At 42.7% G+C, this 18,808-nt stretch overlaps 2 protein-coding genes across 2 annotated transcripts in view; both read left to right on the forward strand.

Annotated features, from left to right (window-relative positions):
* Positions 1–4,571: 4,571 nt before the first annotated feature.
* On the forward strand, positions 4,572–9,169 carry RIPPLY2 (ripply transcriptional repressor 2). Its single transcript, XM_054971386.1, has 4 exons — positions 4,572–4,654; positions 4,817–4,892; positions 5,433–5,497; positions 9,022–9,169. The coding sequence occupies exons 1-4, from the start codon at positions 4,572–4,574 to the stop codon at positions 9,167–9,169; spliced, it is 372 nt and encodes a 123-aa protein (XP_054827361.1).
* Positions 9,170–11,716: 2,547 nt separating this feature from the next.
* LOC129342890 (cytochrome b5 reductase 4) overlaps positions 11,717–18,808 on the forward strand; it is a 50,595-nt gene continuing 43,503 nt past the window's right edge. Inside the window, exon 1 of the mRNA XM_054998851.1 lies at positions 11,717–11,835. Coding sequence (XP_054854826.1) covers positions 11,761–11,835 — 75 coding nt within the window. The 5' untranslated portion in view covers positions 11,717–11,760. The remainder of the gene's footprint in view (positions 11,836–18,808) is intronic.

An 18,808-nucleotide genomic window follows, 5' to 3' on the forward strand; every position in this document is an offset into this window, starting at 1 on the left:
AAAGCTTATGCTATAATAAAATTGGTTAGTCTTAAAGGTGCTACTGGACTCTTTTTGATTTTGCTACTACAGACTAACACACCTAACTCCTCAGGATGTATGAGTTTTGTTTCTGTCTGAACATTTGAATCAGGGCAGTGTCATTTCAGAGAAAGTTCCTGGTTTGCACATTTTAAAAGCCCAGTGATAGGAAAGGACTGAGTAAACTTGGGGAAAACTTTTATTACCTCTGTTTGCCAGTTACGAGGTTCCCCGTCTCTCCTTGTCTGAATAATAAATCAAGGCTTCAAACTTGGTGATTTTAGAAGTAGAAAAGGTTTATTATGAGAAGTTCTCAAATAAGCCTGATGTACACACTATTACTGCAGGGTGCATGCCAATAAACAGGCTGCACCTACATTTATACCATCACACAGGCATGATGCAAGTAAACAATTGCTTACAGTACAGAGGATTATTACAAGAATATATAAACAATCAAGTGAAAGTCTCATGATGTTCGGAACATGATAAATTAATAGGTTGAGATTGTTTCCTTTCAGGTTGTATTATGTAAACTATCAGAAAGACTCCGTGGTTATCTCTATACTGCTGAGGAAGAACATACCCAAGGCCGAGAACAGGGCAGGAGGAAACATATGTAGCCTTTATTGTTCTCAGAGTGCAAACTGACTGTACACAGCAAGGCCTTCATATTATTACAACCAAAATACAGGATGGAATGGGGGTGATAAGCACACAGGGAGGAGAGTTTTATTTGTAAGTTCTTTAGTCAATTTAGACCACATATAGAAAACAATAGAGCACCCCCCAAAATTCTCTAACACAAAGCAACCAGTTCCACTTCACTTTTCATAGCACAGCTGTGTGGACTCTATGCTTTCCCCCTAGCAGTGGGGTCATGTAGGAATATGGCTTTGGTCCTCAACAGGTAGACATCGGAGGATAGAATATTTGTGCACATTGGCAGTACAGCTGTTTACTACACAGTGTTGAAGTTCCTAGCACTCCATTCAGAACTACATATTTAAGACTTCTATTTTGTACTGTTTTACATTTTATGCATATTTTCTCCCAAAGCTGTGTTTCGTTACAAAAACACATATATGTGCATGATATATGGCCCTAAGCTCAAGGCACACACAGCTTGTCAGAGTTCAGATGCAAGAGATCCTTGGAAGTCAATATGGACTGACCATTGCATTTAAACCTGGGGGACCTGGGTTCAAATCCTAACTTAGCTATGAAGCTCACTGGGTGTCCTTGAACACATCGTTCTCTTGCAGCAAAATCTACTTCACAAAGTTCTGAAACTAAAATAAACTAGTGAAATATATGTACTGCAGTGCTGCAGAGACACTAAATAATACTTTGTTCCCTGACAAGCCCTATGGAAGTTAAAATAATTTTTGTGTCATAGAATAAAAACTTGGTATATTTTAAAAAAAATTATTTGTTGTCAGGGCTTGCCGCTGCTGCCGCTGGGCGTGGCATTGGGCGGTCTGCTCCTGACGTCATAGGGGGGCCAGGGATGCTGCAGGACCCTGCTCTGTGAAAGGAGGGGCGGTATACCTCACCCAGACTCCCTCTCAGTCCACTCGCTGGCCTGCTCAACCTGGCCTGCTTGCCCCCTGTGTCCTTCTTCATCCCCTCCTTCCAGAACTCTCCTCCAAACCTCCACTCTTGCATTGCACCACTCTCACTCCACATTATCACTCCTTACTCACATCCACCACCACAGGGCTCTTCCCAGCCAGCTTTTATAGGGCTTCCTTCTACTGCCCCACCCCTCTTCCAGCCCAGTCTTGGGCTGCACCAAGCAGTTGCAGCTGGGGTAGCTGATCTGGCCCCACTGACCAGCACCAGCTGTGCCTTGTTCCCTGGCTGCCCAGCCTCCCTGCCTTGGCTGATTGCTGAAGGCCTGTCCAGCTGCAGTCCCCTGGCTAGCAGCTCGGCCTCCCTGGCTGAGCTGATGGCTGAAGGTGGGTCCAGCTGCGGCTCCTTGGCTGGTTGCCCAGGGCTTCCTGCAGAGTGCCTCCAATAGCCCCACCTGGAGTGGCTTGGCTTCTGGCAACTCCTGGGCCAGGCTACTATTTTCTAGCTGGGGCGTGGCTTTGGGCTGTTGGGGCTGCTGCTGCTTCTCCTCCTTAGGTAAGGTCTTTGGGTGGGTGACTGCTGGGCCCCCAATCCCTCTGCCCTTGCCCCCTTCTGCCTTGCTTAGTCCCCTTTCCTTCCCCAGGGGAGTGGGACTCGCTGGCTTCTCTCTGTCTCCCCCTGACTCCTGAGGCCCTGGGCCTTTGCCTCTTGCCCCTGGCGCCGGCAGGTTCTGGCTCCATTTGCCCGTGGGAGGGGATGACCTGCTGTCCCCAGGCTGCCCCCTCTGCTTGCCAGTCAGACCGGTTGACCTACTGCCTGCTGGGTGACCGGTTGACCTGCTGGCTGCTGGCTGCCCCCTCTGTTTGCCCGTCAGCCCGGTTGACCTGCTGTTCCCTCTTGTCAAGTCTGGGGGCTGGGGCTCAGACCCCGGACATTTGTTTAGAAAATGTATATGCCATGTTTATTTCAATTGGTATTTTTTCACATTGTATGTTTGAAAATGGTATGAATACTGAATTTGGAAGTGAAGGTGGCATGGGATAGTCTATTCTTGTCAGATCTTGGAAGCTAAGCAGGGTCAGTACTTGGATAGGGAGATACCAAGGAAAACTCAGCAGAGAAAGGCAATGGCAAACCTCCTCTGATTCTCACTTGCCTTGAAAGCTCCTTGCTCGGGTTGCCATATGTTGGTTGCAATTTGACAACATGAATGTACCTAAATACTTAATTTAAGGAAAGCCTTTCTTTTAGAAGAGAGATAATGATTTATTTTTAATAGGCAAAAAAGAGAATATGACTGATTTCATAAATGAAAGGTTGATTCCACATGGAGTTCTTGCTCCACCTTGCCTCACATACTGTAGTGGTTCTTTTGGGAGCTTCCATATGAAATCATTGTCTGGTTATCCCCTGTCCACCTGGCTCTACTACAACTTTTGCCAATCTTATATATAGTCTTATATGGGACAAATGTAGGAGCAGTTTTCTGAATCTCCTTGCCCACATCCAGTCCATTGCCATTGCCATTTTCCTTCTGAAAATGCCTTAAGTAGTAGTAGTAGTAGTAGATTTATATACCGCCCTTCAGGACAACTTAATGCCCAAGCAGAGCGGTTTACAAAGTATGTCATTATTATCCTCACAACAAAACACCCTGTGAGGTGCGTGGGGCTGAGAGAGCTAGAAGCTATGACTGACCTAAGGTCACCCAGCTGGCTTCAAGTGGAGGAGTGGGGAATCAAACCCCGTTCTCCAGATTAGAGTCCCATTGCTCTTAACCACTACACCAAACTGACTTTCAGTAATGTCAGAATAAGGAGTACCTGGGTGCCAGAAAACAAGCAATATGTGATTTTTAGGGTTGCTGCATACATTACTTTTTCTCTATTCTGAAAGCAACATGCAACCTGTGTTTGATGGTATATTCTGTTATGTGCAGATGTATGTACTCATACATGCATGCAAAATCTAGTAGGAAAGAGATTAGAGTTCCTTGAAAATGCAGAAAGACAAGTGATTGAACATAACATAACATAATACTGCTATAGATCTTTTAAAATAAATGCATAAATGCATAAAAATATGTATATACACAAAATGTTGTAATAAAGGACAATCTGTAGAAAGTAATGAACAGTCACACAGATTCAGTTCTGCTGTTACAAAGTCCTTTTATTCAGTTCTTCCTCTTCAAAAAAGCTCTATTAATTTTAATAGAACAAACCTTATGAATGTAATTCCAACCCAGTAATAAGCAGATTTCACACACACACCCTTTCAATGTAACCCTACATACCTGGCGTTAAATCTCACTGAATTTAGTGGGACTTGCTTCAGAGTAAACATTTATAGGACTGTGCTGCAGAGCTACAGTCCCGTGCAAACCTACAGGGAACCCTGTTAACTGAAGTGCGACTTCCTTCCAAGCAAAAATGCAGGGGCTTGTTGCACTGCATCATATGCACCTCCTCTGCAGTCTATGGGCCAAATGTTAAAAACTTCCTTGCAGACATTTTCCAGCATAAGAAGCCTCTCTCTGTCTCAGCCTTCCGCCCCCCCCCCTTCTGAAGAGCAGCCCTTCAAAAACACGGCGCACAAACTCCAGAGAGTCCCTGGCGCTTTCTCACGGGGGCTATGGGCCGGCCGAGAGGGCCAAGCGTGGACTAATGGCCAGAGCCATGTGTCTGCTCAAGTGTGATTAACGCCGCCTCGCCAAACCGCTCCCTGGGCCATTTGGGGCTTGCACGCGCCCACGCTCCTTGTTTACCCTTTCACGCGCAGCCTTTTTGTTTACCTCTCCAGCAAATGAGATAAGGTGGCCAGCAGACTGCTCCGCAAGGGGATATAAAAACCCCGCTTCGGGCGAGAGCCGGTCCACAAGCCAGTCCGGGACAAATCGGCACAGGGCAGAGAGAGGCTACGGGCAAGGCGCAGCAGCGGCACCTGGACCGGCTGAACGCTGTAAAGGAAGGAGCATGGAGAGTTCGCAGTTCTGCCACTGTAGCTCTCCTTCAGCCGAAGCGCTGAGCTGCCGGATCTGCTGTAAAAGTCAACAAGGGTACCCGCGCTTTCGTCCAGGGCATCCCCCCCACGCGGGGCCCGGGGAACCTGCGCCTGAAATCTTACCCTTGGGGGTTGCTTTTCTCTGTTCCGTAGATCGCGCGGGAAACCGGAGGGAAGTCATCCAGCTTAGCTAACTGTATATTGTTTGATCCTGTAGGTTGGAAGGATTCTGGAGACCTTGGATCGCCACCCCCAAAGATACCGAAAGGCAGTTCGGACAAAACCACATTGCGGTGAGTGTGTCTATTCTGACAATAATCAGCGACGACAGCCCCCTCCCCCAAGTTGTACGAGCTGAACAGCTCCTTCGTCCCAAACGTCCAGGGCAGATGCCCCTCGCATGCATGCCGGAGGGAAGCGATGAAGCTCCATGAAACGGTGATCGGTTTACAAACTAAAACCAGCAAAGCAACCGCCTCCGAACCTCTATAGATGATATGGCAGTGCCAGAGGTGCCACCATTCAAATTTTACTGAAGCATCTGGTGGGAACCAATGGTTGCCTTTTTTTTTTAAGCTGGCAGTGTAAATGACGGTTTCACAAATGTTATCTAAATCTGAACGTACCTAATTGATTTCTGTACAGTGTGTATGCATTTAATTTGAATGTAAAGTTTATGTTGGCTAAAATGAACAAAAAGGTTGATTTGCACTCAGAACTTTACAGTGTTTAATTACTTGGCATTGTGGCTTGTGAAAATGCCTTAACCTGAACTGTTCGTTGTATTATTTCACCACTGTTGAGTAAATAACATTTTCTACTCAAACTTCTAGCTGTGCAGCCTTCCTGAAATTTCAAGGGAATCAGCAAAACTTACACAGTATACACACCCAGTCAGGTAAGACATAAGCATAAATATTCTTTTTAAAGTTCTCAGCAAGATTATCTTTTTGTGTGTGTGGTGGTGCTCCTATATCAGCTGCCCTATTAATTAACTGGCAGAAATTCAACAGGTCGATGCTTCTAGAGTGAAAGAAGGACTGCTTCACTTGCTTAATTTCTGCATGTTGAGCAGCCATTAACGGTACAGACGGCCATCCAGAAAACAATGTCCGCTATAGAGATTATACTTCTACATAGAACAGCTTCAAGGTGAAAATATTTCAAATCATACAAAGCTCATTTTTGGGCTTTATATATTGAGACAAAAGTCCATCTGCCAAAGCGAAAAGAAAGTGTAATGATTATACAACACAATTATACAGTATTTTTTCCTGTTGCTCACAGCCCCAGACCTCAAGCAGTCTTGGAGACTGAAAATGTATTTATTTCCTTTATATCCTGCCTTCTCTCCAATGGAGACTCAAAGCAGTTTACATCAATATCCTCTCCTCAGTTTTATCCTCACAACAACCCTAAGAGGTTGGTTAAGCATACAGTGTCTCTCTCTCACAAGATCACCCACTGAGCTTCCACTGCAGAGTGGGGATTCACACCTGGCTCTCCCAGATCCTAGTCCAACTCTGAAATCTTTATACCACATTGCCTCATTTCCATTTCCCAAGATGTGTGAGTCTCTCCCCCATGCTTTCAACAAGCTGTTTTTAATGCCTTCATGTTGTTTAATTATTTGGGGCATATCTTTCTTACCATATCCCAAGGACTTGGGGGTTCATTACCATATAGCTCTATCTCCCTCAAATCTGCTTCTCCTTGCTTGCACTAGGTGAAACAGGTTTTCACCTAGATAGTTTAAGATAGTTTCTTAAACTATCTGGTACAGGTTTACCTGTTTCACCTGGTGGGTGAATCAGGTGCATAGTGGCATAGTGTAGTACATGGCCCATTTCCTGCCAAACAGGACTCCTGTGAGATATATTATACTGAACTTCAGTGGCTGAGTCAGATCCATGTCCTGCCTTTCCTTGTGGCTCAAGATGTCTTACACATCAGTTAAAACCTTACAATTTAAAACCAATAGAACCTTATAGAATAGAATCTTAAGTATTTTGTATGCTCTTTCACCTCATCTAAGGACTCCATGAACTATCAGATACAAATCAATGAAGTGGGTGTGGAGAGCTTCACATCATATTGTAATTTCAGCTCTGAAATGACTTCTTGCAGTTCCAATTTGTGTATTAAGGTGCACGCAGGAAATGCTGCTGAGATGCTATTAGTATAAAACAAAAGGAAGCTCCCTTAGCAACAACCTGAGTAATCAAAGTGGAAACCCACAACTAAGGGATACAGTCAGTCAGGTTCGGAAATTCTAGTGTATTAAAGTGGCGCAGTGCAATGAATAAATAACAATACGGTTATAAGCATATCAAATCACAACAGTGTGCAATAAACAGCTCAAAATCGGCCAATACAGAAATATCCAATGGTGCAACCAAGTTCATGCGCATGGCCAACTAGAAGAGGTGTGGCGGACTGCTGCTGAAGTTTGTAACAGTGGCAATAGTGAAATTCTTATACATTTGCAGTCCTCAGAGATGTTTGGTGAGGAGGTCTGTTGGCCCCGATGCAGTCTGGAAACAAGCGTTATTGATGACTGGTTCCTTGTCGGGTCTCGGTCCTGCAGAGTGTTCCATCTCTTTGTTCCACCTGTTGAAAGAAAATGAGAAGAGTACATCTATCTAAGAACTTACCTTGAACAGGAACGAGGGGTCCTCACGGCTTCTCTGGTTTGCTGTTTACATTTCATTTCTGCTTTGAACTTTGATATGAACTTGATTGCACCATTGGATATTTCTGAATTGGCCGATGTTGAGCTGTTTATTGCACATTGTTTATGTGATTTGATATGCTTATAACAGTATTGTTATTTATTCATTGCACTGCGCCACTTTAATACACTAGAATTTCAGAACCTGACTGACTGTATCCCTTAGTTGTGGGTTTCCGAGATGCTATTAGTGGCAGAGTTTTCCAACTGCCTTGTGTGCATAAATCATACTGGCTCTTGTGTGGGATTTATGATAGCTCATATGCATCAAGACTCATGCCTTAATTTCCCATTTAATGCTATTAGGGTATATTTGGTATATGTGCAATTAGCAGCAACTGTTCAATAACAATTGTACGTGAGTAGTTACAAATCTTGCAGGATAGTGTTTATTTCAGTATGTAGGAAACTTTCATCATGGCAGCTGGGAAAGCAGTGGCCCAGGTAGTCAGTCCTCCATTGTACAATCAGGGTGACAGGTTCTATCCCTTAGTGTACAGTGCACTTACGTCTGTCTTCCAATATTCTCTGAAATATGTATGCAAAAGTATTACTGTTACCAGAACTGAACTCTTCAAAAGTATTTTGTGTTAGAAACGTCACTTAATATTTTATTGTGTGGAAACCTTAGATGCGAAATGCCTCTGATTATGTTTGGATATGTGTGGTCAAATGTCTCATTAAATTTCCATTTTGTGTTGTAATTTTGTAGCTGTAGCTAATGGAAAATAAGAATGGAGCTACATATTATGAAGTAAACATGCTGAGTTTGTCTCATAACGCTAATGTGGGAGCAGGGGTGCGTTTGTGGGAAGAATCATTGGCCTGCATACTGATTCCCAGCCGCATTTTCAGTTCCATTCTTCCCTAGTCATAAATAGTGGGGCAAATAATGCCCAGGGAGGGTGCATTTGTAGGGAGAATTAGACAGAAAGTGAAGTTTAAAAAGCAGCTTCTGAAGAGAAAGTTGCAATTATTTGGGAAAGCTGAAATAGCCCTCATATGCTCATTGCAGGATGGGGTTCATAGAACTAACAGTGCTGTCCTAAGCAGAATTGCACTCTTCTAAATCCATTGGAGTAAATGGTCTTAGAAGGGTCTAACTCTCTTTGGGATTGCATTGTAAAGTTTCAGTGACTAGAAGTATTTGATCACATGAAGCTGCCTTCATCAGGATCTGCTGGATGGTTCCATCAGGATCAGTATTGTCCACTCTGACTAGCAGCAGCTCTCCAGGGGCTTAGACGGAGGTCTTTCACATGACCTGCAACCTGATCCCTTTAACTGGAGATGCTGGTGATTGAACCCAGGGCTTTCTGCATACCAAGAAGATGCTCTGCCATTGAGCCACAGCACCTTTTGTGTCTCCAATACTGGTGGTGGTGTTTGGATAATAACATCATGTTAAAAAGGTTTGTGGGTGTGGAAGAGAGATCTGAGCATCATTAGCATTTTACATATAACCTCAGTATATTTTGTAACAGACTCTGAGGCAGGTTGTGATAATAGAATTAGTTTTTATTCTCTTTTAAACAAACGTAATCTTTACCTGCCCTAAATCTTTGTATTTTCTTTGTACCAAAAGTAATAAAGATGTCTTTATTTGCCATGCGATTAAGACTGTACACAGTATGGCTTTCCCTTTAAATAGTAAAATTTTAAAAACCCACCATGTTATGTATTTATTTTAGATTATTCTGGCCCAAATCAAGGTGCTTTGACTATTTGTATCAAGAAGCTGAAGTGCTGCTGAGAAACTTTCCTGTCCAAGCCACAATTTCCTTTTATGAAGACTCAGAGAGTGAAGAAGATAATGAAGAGCTGGAATATGACTCTTAGGAGCAGAACTGTGCTATTCACTGTACTAAATGATTGTGGTTCTTTGTGTGGATTCATTAACTTAATATTAAGATCAACATGCTGTAAGAATATTTTAAGCTAATTTATATGTAAATTATTCTTTATTAAAAGTTTTTTTATTTTTATAATAGCAGTATTTGGGGTCTGGTTGTCTTACATGTCTACAAAAAAGTGCTTCTGAAACCAGTCTCTTCACCATATCATCTGCTCCATAAATTTAATGAAAATACCTTCTCTTGCAGAGGTAGCTACATGAATAACTGCTAATGTGGAGGAGGAGGATGGGGCGCTGGAACCCACAAACCTGGTACCAGCTCCTATAGCAGCCATTTTGTGATTGTGTCCACTATCTTTTCTCAAGGTTCCTCAATTGCCAACTTAATAAAATTGGGATACTTTTATTTAGAAAAGCATTTCAGCTGAAAAAGTGAAATCTACAGTATTCTTAAGCATCATACATGTAGCTTAATCTTATATATGTGCCCAATGTTACTGAGTTTAATTATGGGATTTACTCCCAAGCAAGTATAGGACAGCTATACAGGCTGTCCAGCAAGCCTGATCCGATCAAATCTTGGAAGCCAAGCAGGGTCGATCTTGGTTAGTAGGTGGATGAGAGAGCTCCAAGGAAGGCCAGGGTTGCTATACAGAGGCAAACAATGGCAAACCACGTCTGTTAGTCTCTTGCCTTGAAAACTGCAGCAGAGGTTGGCATAAGTCTGCTACGACTTGATGGCACTTTCCACCATCACCTTACTCCTAAGTAAATGTGGCTTGTTAAACTTAAGAACTTATTTTTAAAATTTATTATATTCCACCTTTCCGATTGGAACCTAAGGTGGCATACATAATTCTCTTCCATTTATCTCTACAACGTGGTGAGTTAGGCTAGGCTGAGAATGTGTGACTGGTCCAAGGTCACCCAGAAAGCTGCTCTGGCAATGTGGGGATTCAAAGCTCCTTGTCCCAGACCCTAATTCAACACTTTTAAACACTACAGCTCCGAGTTGTATTTTTTAAATTAAGTGGTATCTGCTCTTCCCACTCCTCTACGTGATCCATGTATTACTTTCCTATTATACAGGGAAGATATTCTTGGTGGCTGGTTCATAGCTATCAACCTCATCCCCGGTTATCAGATACCAAAACCTTTCCATTTTGGCTGGCTTTCAGTGCCCAAGGTTAAGCTGTTGTTACAGGCACTTTTAATTATATTAATGATGTGTGTGGTGCTCATTTACTTTATGATGCTCAAAGCAATTCACATAATCTTAACTAAAGAATCTTTACAACCCTTTAATATGAGCCAGCAGCATTGTGTTCATATGTGAACAAATAGGGAAATCAAAGAGATAATATCTCACTAATGCCTGAGGCCAGCTAGTGAGTTTATAGTTCAGCTCAGTGGCCTATGAACCTCCTTTGAATGCAGGTTCAATCTCCAGTTAAAAGTATTAGGCAACTGGTGACGTGAAAGGCCCTGCAGAGTTGTGTGCTGCTAGTCTACTATGTTATATTGAATTCCTATTTAAACTATGTCTTTGTGAATTTGTATCTATTTATCCTATGACATTGTTTATGGAAACGTTCCTGATATTGCCTGTACTAAATCTCACACTGTGTAATCCGCCTTAAGTCTCAGGGCCAAGCTGCAAGTGACGAATGACACTTGAACGGCAAGTGGATTGAGTGGAGGGCAAGTGAACAGGGAGAAATACACTTGCTGTTCAAGTGTCATTCGTCACTTGTAGCTTGGCCCTGAGTGAGAAAGGCAGACTATAAATGACAAAAAGTTATGAGGAGACAACAGTCATCTTTATAAGACCCTGGTCTGGCAGAGGATAAAGCAGCTTCTTGTAAATCATGCCTAGTTCTCTTAGTTTTCGTTTGAGACACTGTATTTCAACAAGGGTTTAATCAACTGTGTTATATTTGTTGCGTACTAAATTATAAAGATTCCTGGCTGAGCACCCCGAAACTCAGTCCTATTATTTATGTACCAATTTTTAACTCGTGTTGGCTTCTTCAAAGCAGATAATTTTTTCTGGAAAAAGGGTACACTACACAAGGTATCAATACACAAGCACCCGCCTTAGGAACAGAACTCCGAGAGGTGACGGAGGGACGCGGGGTTCCCGCCTCCCCGTTCCTCTCACGGTCTTGCTGGAGCGAGGCCCTCGCGCGTCGAACCCTTGCTTGGAAAGAAAGTCCCACGCGCCACAGAGCTGTATGCATGAAGGATCTCCGCGTGAATTTACGAAATGCGCATACGCTGAGGCCGCGCCCCGAAAGTCAGCGATCCAGAGAACCAAGCAGCACTAGGCTGCAAACGCAGAGGGAAAGCAGAGGAGCCCGGGCCGTCAATTCAAGCACCCAGTCACGTCCATCAACACAAGCACCGCCCCTTCTTCCCCTGGGCAAGAGTTTAACCACGCCCACCGTACGCGGCTCCCTTTTGCGCCTGCGCGGTAGGTCTGTTAGGTCCCCGTCGTTCAGTATTGGCTTAGGCGAAGCCCGGAAGTCGTTGCTAAAGAGTGCGGCGGCTGTTTGTGCGGGCGCCGGTCGGAAAAATGCTGAACGTCCCCGCTCAGTCTTTTCCTGCCCCCGATTCACAGCAGCGGGTGGCCGTGGCGGGGCGTAGCAAGGTACGGGGAAGCCTAATGGAGGGGCGGGCTGGCTGGCGCGGTGGGTCATTTGCGTAGCGGTAGAATCTGAATTCGGGGCGGGGGTGAGTTGAGAGGAAGTTCCTGTTTCTGGAACCAGTTTTGTGTCAGGTGGATGTTCAGCAGGTGGAGATCTGCCTGGAAATGCAGGGAAATGGAAGAAACTTCATCTGTTGAATGTCTGACCGTCATGTAGCTCTTAAAGGTATGAAACCCGTGACCGAATGACGTATGTAAATACTTAGGAGTGTGCGATAGCTATTCTGGAGTTTTGTCTGTATCGTATGTAAGGCTAATGAGTTTAATTCTTTTCCCCTCTGGATTTCTGAGAGTACTGCATAGCGATTGCTTAACTCGTTTTAAGTAGTAAGATTATAAAAAGGAGGAGGGAGATACCAGTAGCTAGCTTGGTTTTGAACCATAGTAGTGGTTAGCTTGATTAAAAGCAGGGTTTGGCTTGTTCATGGCCACTCAAATCCTGATTAGTCTCATCAAATACTTGTTTTACTGCCTTTATTCCTGTAGCTGCTGAGAGTAGTTCTGGAGAAATGGCCAGAATGTCCATGTATCTCATAATGCTGTATGTTAGATAAGGGAGATTTGACTCTCAAAGGGTCATACCCTGGAAATCTGGTTGTGCTTTGAGGTGCTACCAGACCTGAGTCTTGCTGTTCTATGGTTAATCTGTAAATAAGACAACGTGTAGTTGGTTGTTGTGGGTTTTCCGGGTTGTATTGCCGTGGTCTTGGCAAGACCACGGCAATACAACCCGGAAAACCCACAACAACCATCGTTCTCCGGCTGTGAAAGCCTTCGACAATACAACATGTGTAGTACCTGAGATCAGCCAGATTGACACAAAATATGATGCAAGCTTTTGAGGACACCAAAACTCTTTATCAGGCTTGGAGTCTATGAAAAATTAAAAGAAAGAAGTCTGCAATACAAATCTTTCCAGCCTGCAGGTCTATAGGCTATGAAGGTGCCAACAGACTGGGAGCTTAGCTTTATTGCTGTAGCTTAAAGTTGCCAAAAACAAAAGGCAAAAAGGTACTGCCTATCGGAGGGAAACAGCAATCTATAATTTATATATTTTTTTGTTTTAATTTATATATAGTGCAAAAGGTGCTCAGTAGTGCAAATTGTCACAGTTATACTTCAATTCAATAAATATTCTTAATTTCATAAATATTAGAAGCAATTAATAGAAGAGGTTACAGAATTAGAATCAATCGTACACCATTGGTAAAAAGTAGGTAATTATGCAGTCCTGAATAAATATTCACAACAAAATTCTTTTTCTTTTCAGTTGCTTAGAAAGTACTTCTGTTGTTGTGTGTTCACAAGAAGACTAACATATTCTTCCTTCTTGCCAAGATGTGCATGAAGTCATAAAAGCCTTAGTTCACAAAACTGGTTGCATTTTGAATTTTCCCAAAAAATGGGCGGAGCCTGATGGGCATGTGCCAGCATTATATTCCTGTTTCAGGATTAACACTTTTTCAAAGGCTTATTATAACCATGACAATTTCTAGAAAAAAATCATGCATATCTTAAATAACAGTATACCATTCAAAATCTTAAGTCACTATGTACCATAAAAGAATCTTATATCAATGTACTATTAAAGAATCTTATACAGCTTACTTACAACGAATATTATCACAAACAGTTTCCAAATGGTGTAGCGTTCGACGGAAATTTTCTGTACAAGACGTCTTACATCACCATATTTTATGCAATAGAATACTCTTTCAATAGAACACTCTAATTTTCATAAAGGTAGCATATCATAAGAAACATTTCATAGAAAACAAGAATAATCAATGCTGTTATTCAAGCCATTTGGCATTAATGAATTTGTTTTATAAATCCATTCTGTTTCCCTTTGTAATAATTTACGTTGGAGATCCATGCCTTCATGAGGCTTAACAACTGACAGGACTGAAAACTTAAAGGCACAACTACCTGTATTGTTCTCAACATAGTGGAAAACTAAGGGAGCATCTAAGATTTTATTTTTTATTCTAGACCTATGTTCTTGTTCTTCAAAGGTCTTAGTGTACTGCCAATATACAGTTTCAGGCATGGGCACTGTACCACATAAATCACAAAGGTGGTTCTACAGGTGGAGAACTGGACATCTTGGAAAGCAGTATTAGTGATGGGATTCAATATATCCGAAGACTTAACAGAAAACCTACAGACATTGCAATTACCACAGGCAAAATGCCCTTTCTGTTCTAACACTTTAGCATCAGCATCCTGATAATTGGAATGCACCAGAATGTCTTTCAAGTTTACAGTGCGTTGGTACACTATTGATGGCATCATATCACAGCCTGGAAGATCACAAATGATATGCCAATGTTTCTTTATAATTATTGCAATTTTAAAAGAAAGAGTGTAATCAATGGCCCACCTAATATTATTTTATTCTACTTTATTTTTTGGTTGTAGTAAAGTGCAACGTTGTATTTGTCTAGCTCTCTTGTCAGCATTTAGCACAACTTGCCTTGGGTAACCCCAATCCAGAAATGATCTCATCAGTTTCCTGCTGCCCTGAATGAAATCCCTATTATTAGTAGAATTTCTACTGATCACGAAATGGGAATATAATGCTGGCACACGCCCGTCAGCCTCTGCCCATTTTTTTTGAAAATTCAAAATGTAACCAGTTTTGTGAACTAAGGCTTTATTGACTTCATGCACATCTTGGCAAGAAGGAAGAATATGTTAGTCTTCTTGTGAATACCCAACAATAGAAGTACTTTCTAAGCAACTGAAAGGAAAAAGAATATTTTTGTGAATATTTATTCAGGACTGCATACTTACCTACTTTTTACCAATGGTGTATGATTGGTTGTTGGGGGTTTTCCGGGCTGTCTTGCCGTGGTCTTGGCATTGTAGTTCCTGACGTTTCGCCAGCAGCTGTGGCTGGCATCTTCAGAGGTGTAGCACCAAAAGACAGAGATCTCTCAGTGTCACAGTGTGGAAAAGATGTAGGTCATTTGTATCTACTCAGGAGGGGTGGGGTTGAGCTGAGTCATTCTGTAAGAGTTTCCCAGGGTGTGGAATGCTAATGGCGGGAGGCTTCACTGTATCCTGAGGCGGTTCTTTTGCATATGGATTGGTGCTTGATGTGCTAATCTTCTCTGCAGGGCTATTGTCGGGTGTGGAGTGTTTTGTTGGCCTGGTGTTTTTCAGAACTGGAGCCCATGCTCTGTTCATTCTTAAGGTTTCTTCTTTCCTGTTGAAGTTTTGCTTATGCTTGTGAATTTCAATGGCTTCCCTGTGCAGTCTGACAAAGTAGTTGGAAGTGTTGTCCAGTATTTTGGTGTCCTGGAATAAGATACTGTGCCCTGTTTGAGTTAGGCTATGTTCAGCCACTGCTGATTTTTCGGGCTGTCCAAGTCTGCAGTGTCTTTCATGTTCTTTTATTCTTGTCTGGATGCTACGCTTTGTGGTCCCGATGTAAACTTGTCCACAGCTGCAGGGTATACGGTATACTCCTGCAGAGGTGAGGGGATCTCTGCTGTCTTTTGCTGATCGTAGCATCTGTTGTATTTTTCGGGTGGGTCTGAATACTGCTTGAAGGTTATGCTTTTTCATAAGCTTTCCCATCTGATCAGTAATTCCTTTGATATATGGCAAAAACACTTTTCCTGTGGGAGACTGTTTTTCTTTGGTTGTTTGATTCATCCTGGGTTTGATTGCTCTTCGGATTTCATTTCTGGAGTAGCCATTTGCCTGAAGTGCATGGTTTAGATGATTAATTTCCTCATTGAGAAAGCGCGGCTCACATATCCGTCTTGCACGATCCACTAATGTTTTCATTATGCCTCTTTTCTGTCGGGGGTGGTGATTGGAGTTTTTGTGTAAGTACCGATCAGTGTGAGTTGGTTTCCTGTAGACCTTGTGACCTAACTGAAAGTTTGCTTTGCGGATGACCAAGGTATCCAGGAATGAGAGTTTTCCCTCACTTTCTTTCTCCATTGTGAATTGTATGTTCAGGTGGATGTTGTTGAGATGATTCAAAAACTCCATCAATTCTTCCTCCCCATGGCTCCAAATGATGAATGTATCATCCACAAACCGGAACCATACACTGGGTTTGTGGGGTGCTGATTCTAGAGCTGTTTTTTCAAAATGTTCCATGTAGAAGTTTGCTATAACTGGGCTGAGTGGGCTCCCCATGGCCACCCCATCCATCTGTTCATAGAATTCGTTGTCCCATTGGAAGTAACTGGTTGTCAAACAATGATGGAATAAGGCTGTTTCATCCTCTGGGAAAATCTGATTAATCAGTTCAATAGTGTCTTTTACTGGAACCTTGGTAAACAGGGATACAACATCAAAACTAACAAGTATGTCTTGTGGATTGAGTTTCAGAGAACTGATTTTGTTGATGAAATCTGCTGAATCTTTGATGTAAGACGAGGTTTTCCCGATGTGGTCCTGCAGGAGATCTGCCAGATGTCTAGCTAATTCATATGTCGGTGAACCAATGGCACTCACAATGGGTCGGAGTGGGACTGAATCTTTATGTATTTTGGGGAGTCCATATAGTCTAGGTGGCTGTGCTTCTGTCTTGCATAGTTTGCTGTGCGTGTCGGGATGTAGTGAGGAATTCTTGATCAGCGCATTTGTTAGCCTGGTGATTTTGCAAGTGGGATCTCGTTTTAGTTTTTTGTAGGTGGAGGGGTCCAGGAGATCCCACTTGCAAAATCACCAGGCTAACAAATGCGCTGATCAAGAATTCCTCACTACATCCCGACACGCACAGCAAACTATGCAAGACAGAAGCACAGCCACCTAGACTATATGGACTCCCCAAAATACATAAAGATTCAGTCCCACTCCGACCCATTGTGAGTGCCATTGGTTCACCGACATATGAATTAGCTAGACATCTGGCAGATCTCCTGCAGGACCACATCGGGAAAACCTCGTCTTACATCAAAGATTCAGCAGATTTCATCAACAAAATCAGTTCTCTGAAACTCAATCCACAAGACATACTTGTTAGTTTTGATGTTGTATCCCTGTTTACCAAGGTTCCAGTAAAAGACACTATTGAACTGATTAATCAGATTTTCCCAGAGGATGAAACAGCCTTATTCCATCATTGTTTGACAACCAGTTACTTCCAATGGGACAACGAATTCTATGAACAGATGGATGGGGTGGCCATGGGGAGCCCACTCAGCCCAGTTATAGCAAACTTCTACATGGAACATTTTGAAAAAACAGCTCTAGAATCAGCACCCCACAAACCCAGTGTATGGTTCCGGTTTGTGGATGATACATTCATCATTTGGAGCCATGGGGAGGAAGAATTGATGGAGTTTTTGAATCATCTCAACAACATCCACCTGAACATACAATTCACAATGGAGAAAGAAAGTGAGGGAAAACTCTCATTCCTGGATACCTTGGTCATCCGCAAAGCAAACTTTCAGTTAGGTCACAAGGTCTACAGGAAACCAACTCACACTGATCGGTACTTACACAAAAACTCCAATCACCACCCCCGACAGAAAAGAGGCATAATGAAAACATTAGTGGATCGTGCAAGACGGATATGTGAGCCGCGCTTTCTCAATGAGGAAATTAATCATCTAAACCATGCACTTCAGGCAAATGGCTACTCCAGAAATGAAATCCGAAGAGCAATCAAACCCAGGATGAATCAAACAACCAAAGAAAAACAGTCTCCCACAGGAAAAGTGTTTTTGCCATATATCAAAGGAATTACTGATCAGATGGGAAAGCTTATGAAAAAGCATAACCTTCAAGCAGTATTCAGACCCACCCGAAAAATACAACAGATGCTACGATCAGCAAAAGACAGCAGAGATCCCCTCACCTCTGCAGGAGTATACCGTATACCCTGCAGCTGTGGACAAGTTTACATCGGGACCACAAAGCGTAGCATCCAGACAAGAATAAAAGAACATGAAAGACACTGCAGACTTGGACAGCCCGAAAAATCAGCAGTGGCTGAACATAGCCTAACTCAAACAGGGCACAGTATCTTATTCCAGGACACCAAAATACTGGACAACACTTCCAACTACTTTGTCAGACTGCACAGGGAAGCCATTGAAATTCACAAGCATAAGCAAAACTTCAACAGGAAAGAAGAAACCTTAAGAATGAACAGAGCATGGGCTCCAGTTCTGAAAAACACCAGGCCAACAAAACACTCCACACCCGACAATAGCCCTGCAGAGAAGATTAGCACATCAAGCACCAATCCATATGCAAAAGAACCGCCTCAGGATACAGTGAAGCCTCCCGCCATTAGCATTCCACACCCTGGGAAACTCTTACAGAATGACTCAGCTCAACCCCACCCCTCCTGAGTAGATACAAATGACCTACATCTTTTCCACACTGTGACACTGAGAGATCTCTGTCTTTTGGTGCTACACCTCTGAAGATGCCAGCCACAGCTGCTGGCGAAACGTCAGGAACTACAATGCCAAGACCACAGCAAGACAGCCCGGAAAACCCCCAACAACCATCGTTCTCCGGCCGTGAAAGCCTTCGACAATACATCGGTGTATGATTGATTCTAATTCTGTAATAAATAGGAGAGGTTAATATTTGTAATATTATTGTAATATTTATGAAATTAAGAATATTGATTGAATTGAATCATAACTGTGACAATTTGTACTATTGAGCACCTTTTGCACTTTATATAAATTAAAACGAAAAATATATAAATTATAGATTGTTGTTTCCCACCGATAGGTAGTGCCTTTTTGCCTTTTGTTTTTGGTTTACTTCGGAGCAGTCCCTGTTTTTGGGTGTAGTTTAGAGTTGCAGCAATGTAAAGCTGATCTTGGTCAGTTCTTTGTTCTTTCACTAAAATGCAAAAAGCCATTCACGGTTTATTGATGGTTAAACAATTAACTTCCCATCATGGTTTCAAACCTTTGGTGTG

The sequence above is a fragment of the Eublepharis macularius genome, chromosome 1 (genome assembly GCF_028583425.1).
Source record: "Eublepharis macularius isolate TG4126 chromosome 1, MPM_Emac_v1.0, whole genome shotgun sequence".
Taxonomy (NCBI): domain Eukaryota; kingdom Metazoa; phylum Chordata; class Lepidosauria; order Squamata; family Eublepharidae; genus Eublepharis; species Eublepharis macularius.

Excerpts from the sequence above, each read along its gene's own strand:
- RIPPLY2 (XM_054971386.1), top strand. The coding sequence starts at position 4,572 with ATGGAGAGTTCGCAGTTCTGCCACTGTAGCTCTCCTTCAGCCGAAGCG. Across the intron at positions 4,655-4,816 it reads TGCTGTAAAAGTCAACAAGG|GTTGGAAGGATTCTGGAGAC; the intron begins GTACCCGCGCTT and ends TTGATCCTGTAG. Across the intron at positions 4,893-5,432 it reads TCGGACAAAACCACATTGCG|CTGTGCAGCCTTCCTGAAAT; the intron begins GTGAGTGTGTCT and ends TCAAACTTCTAG.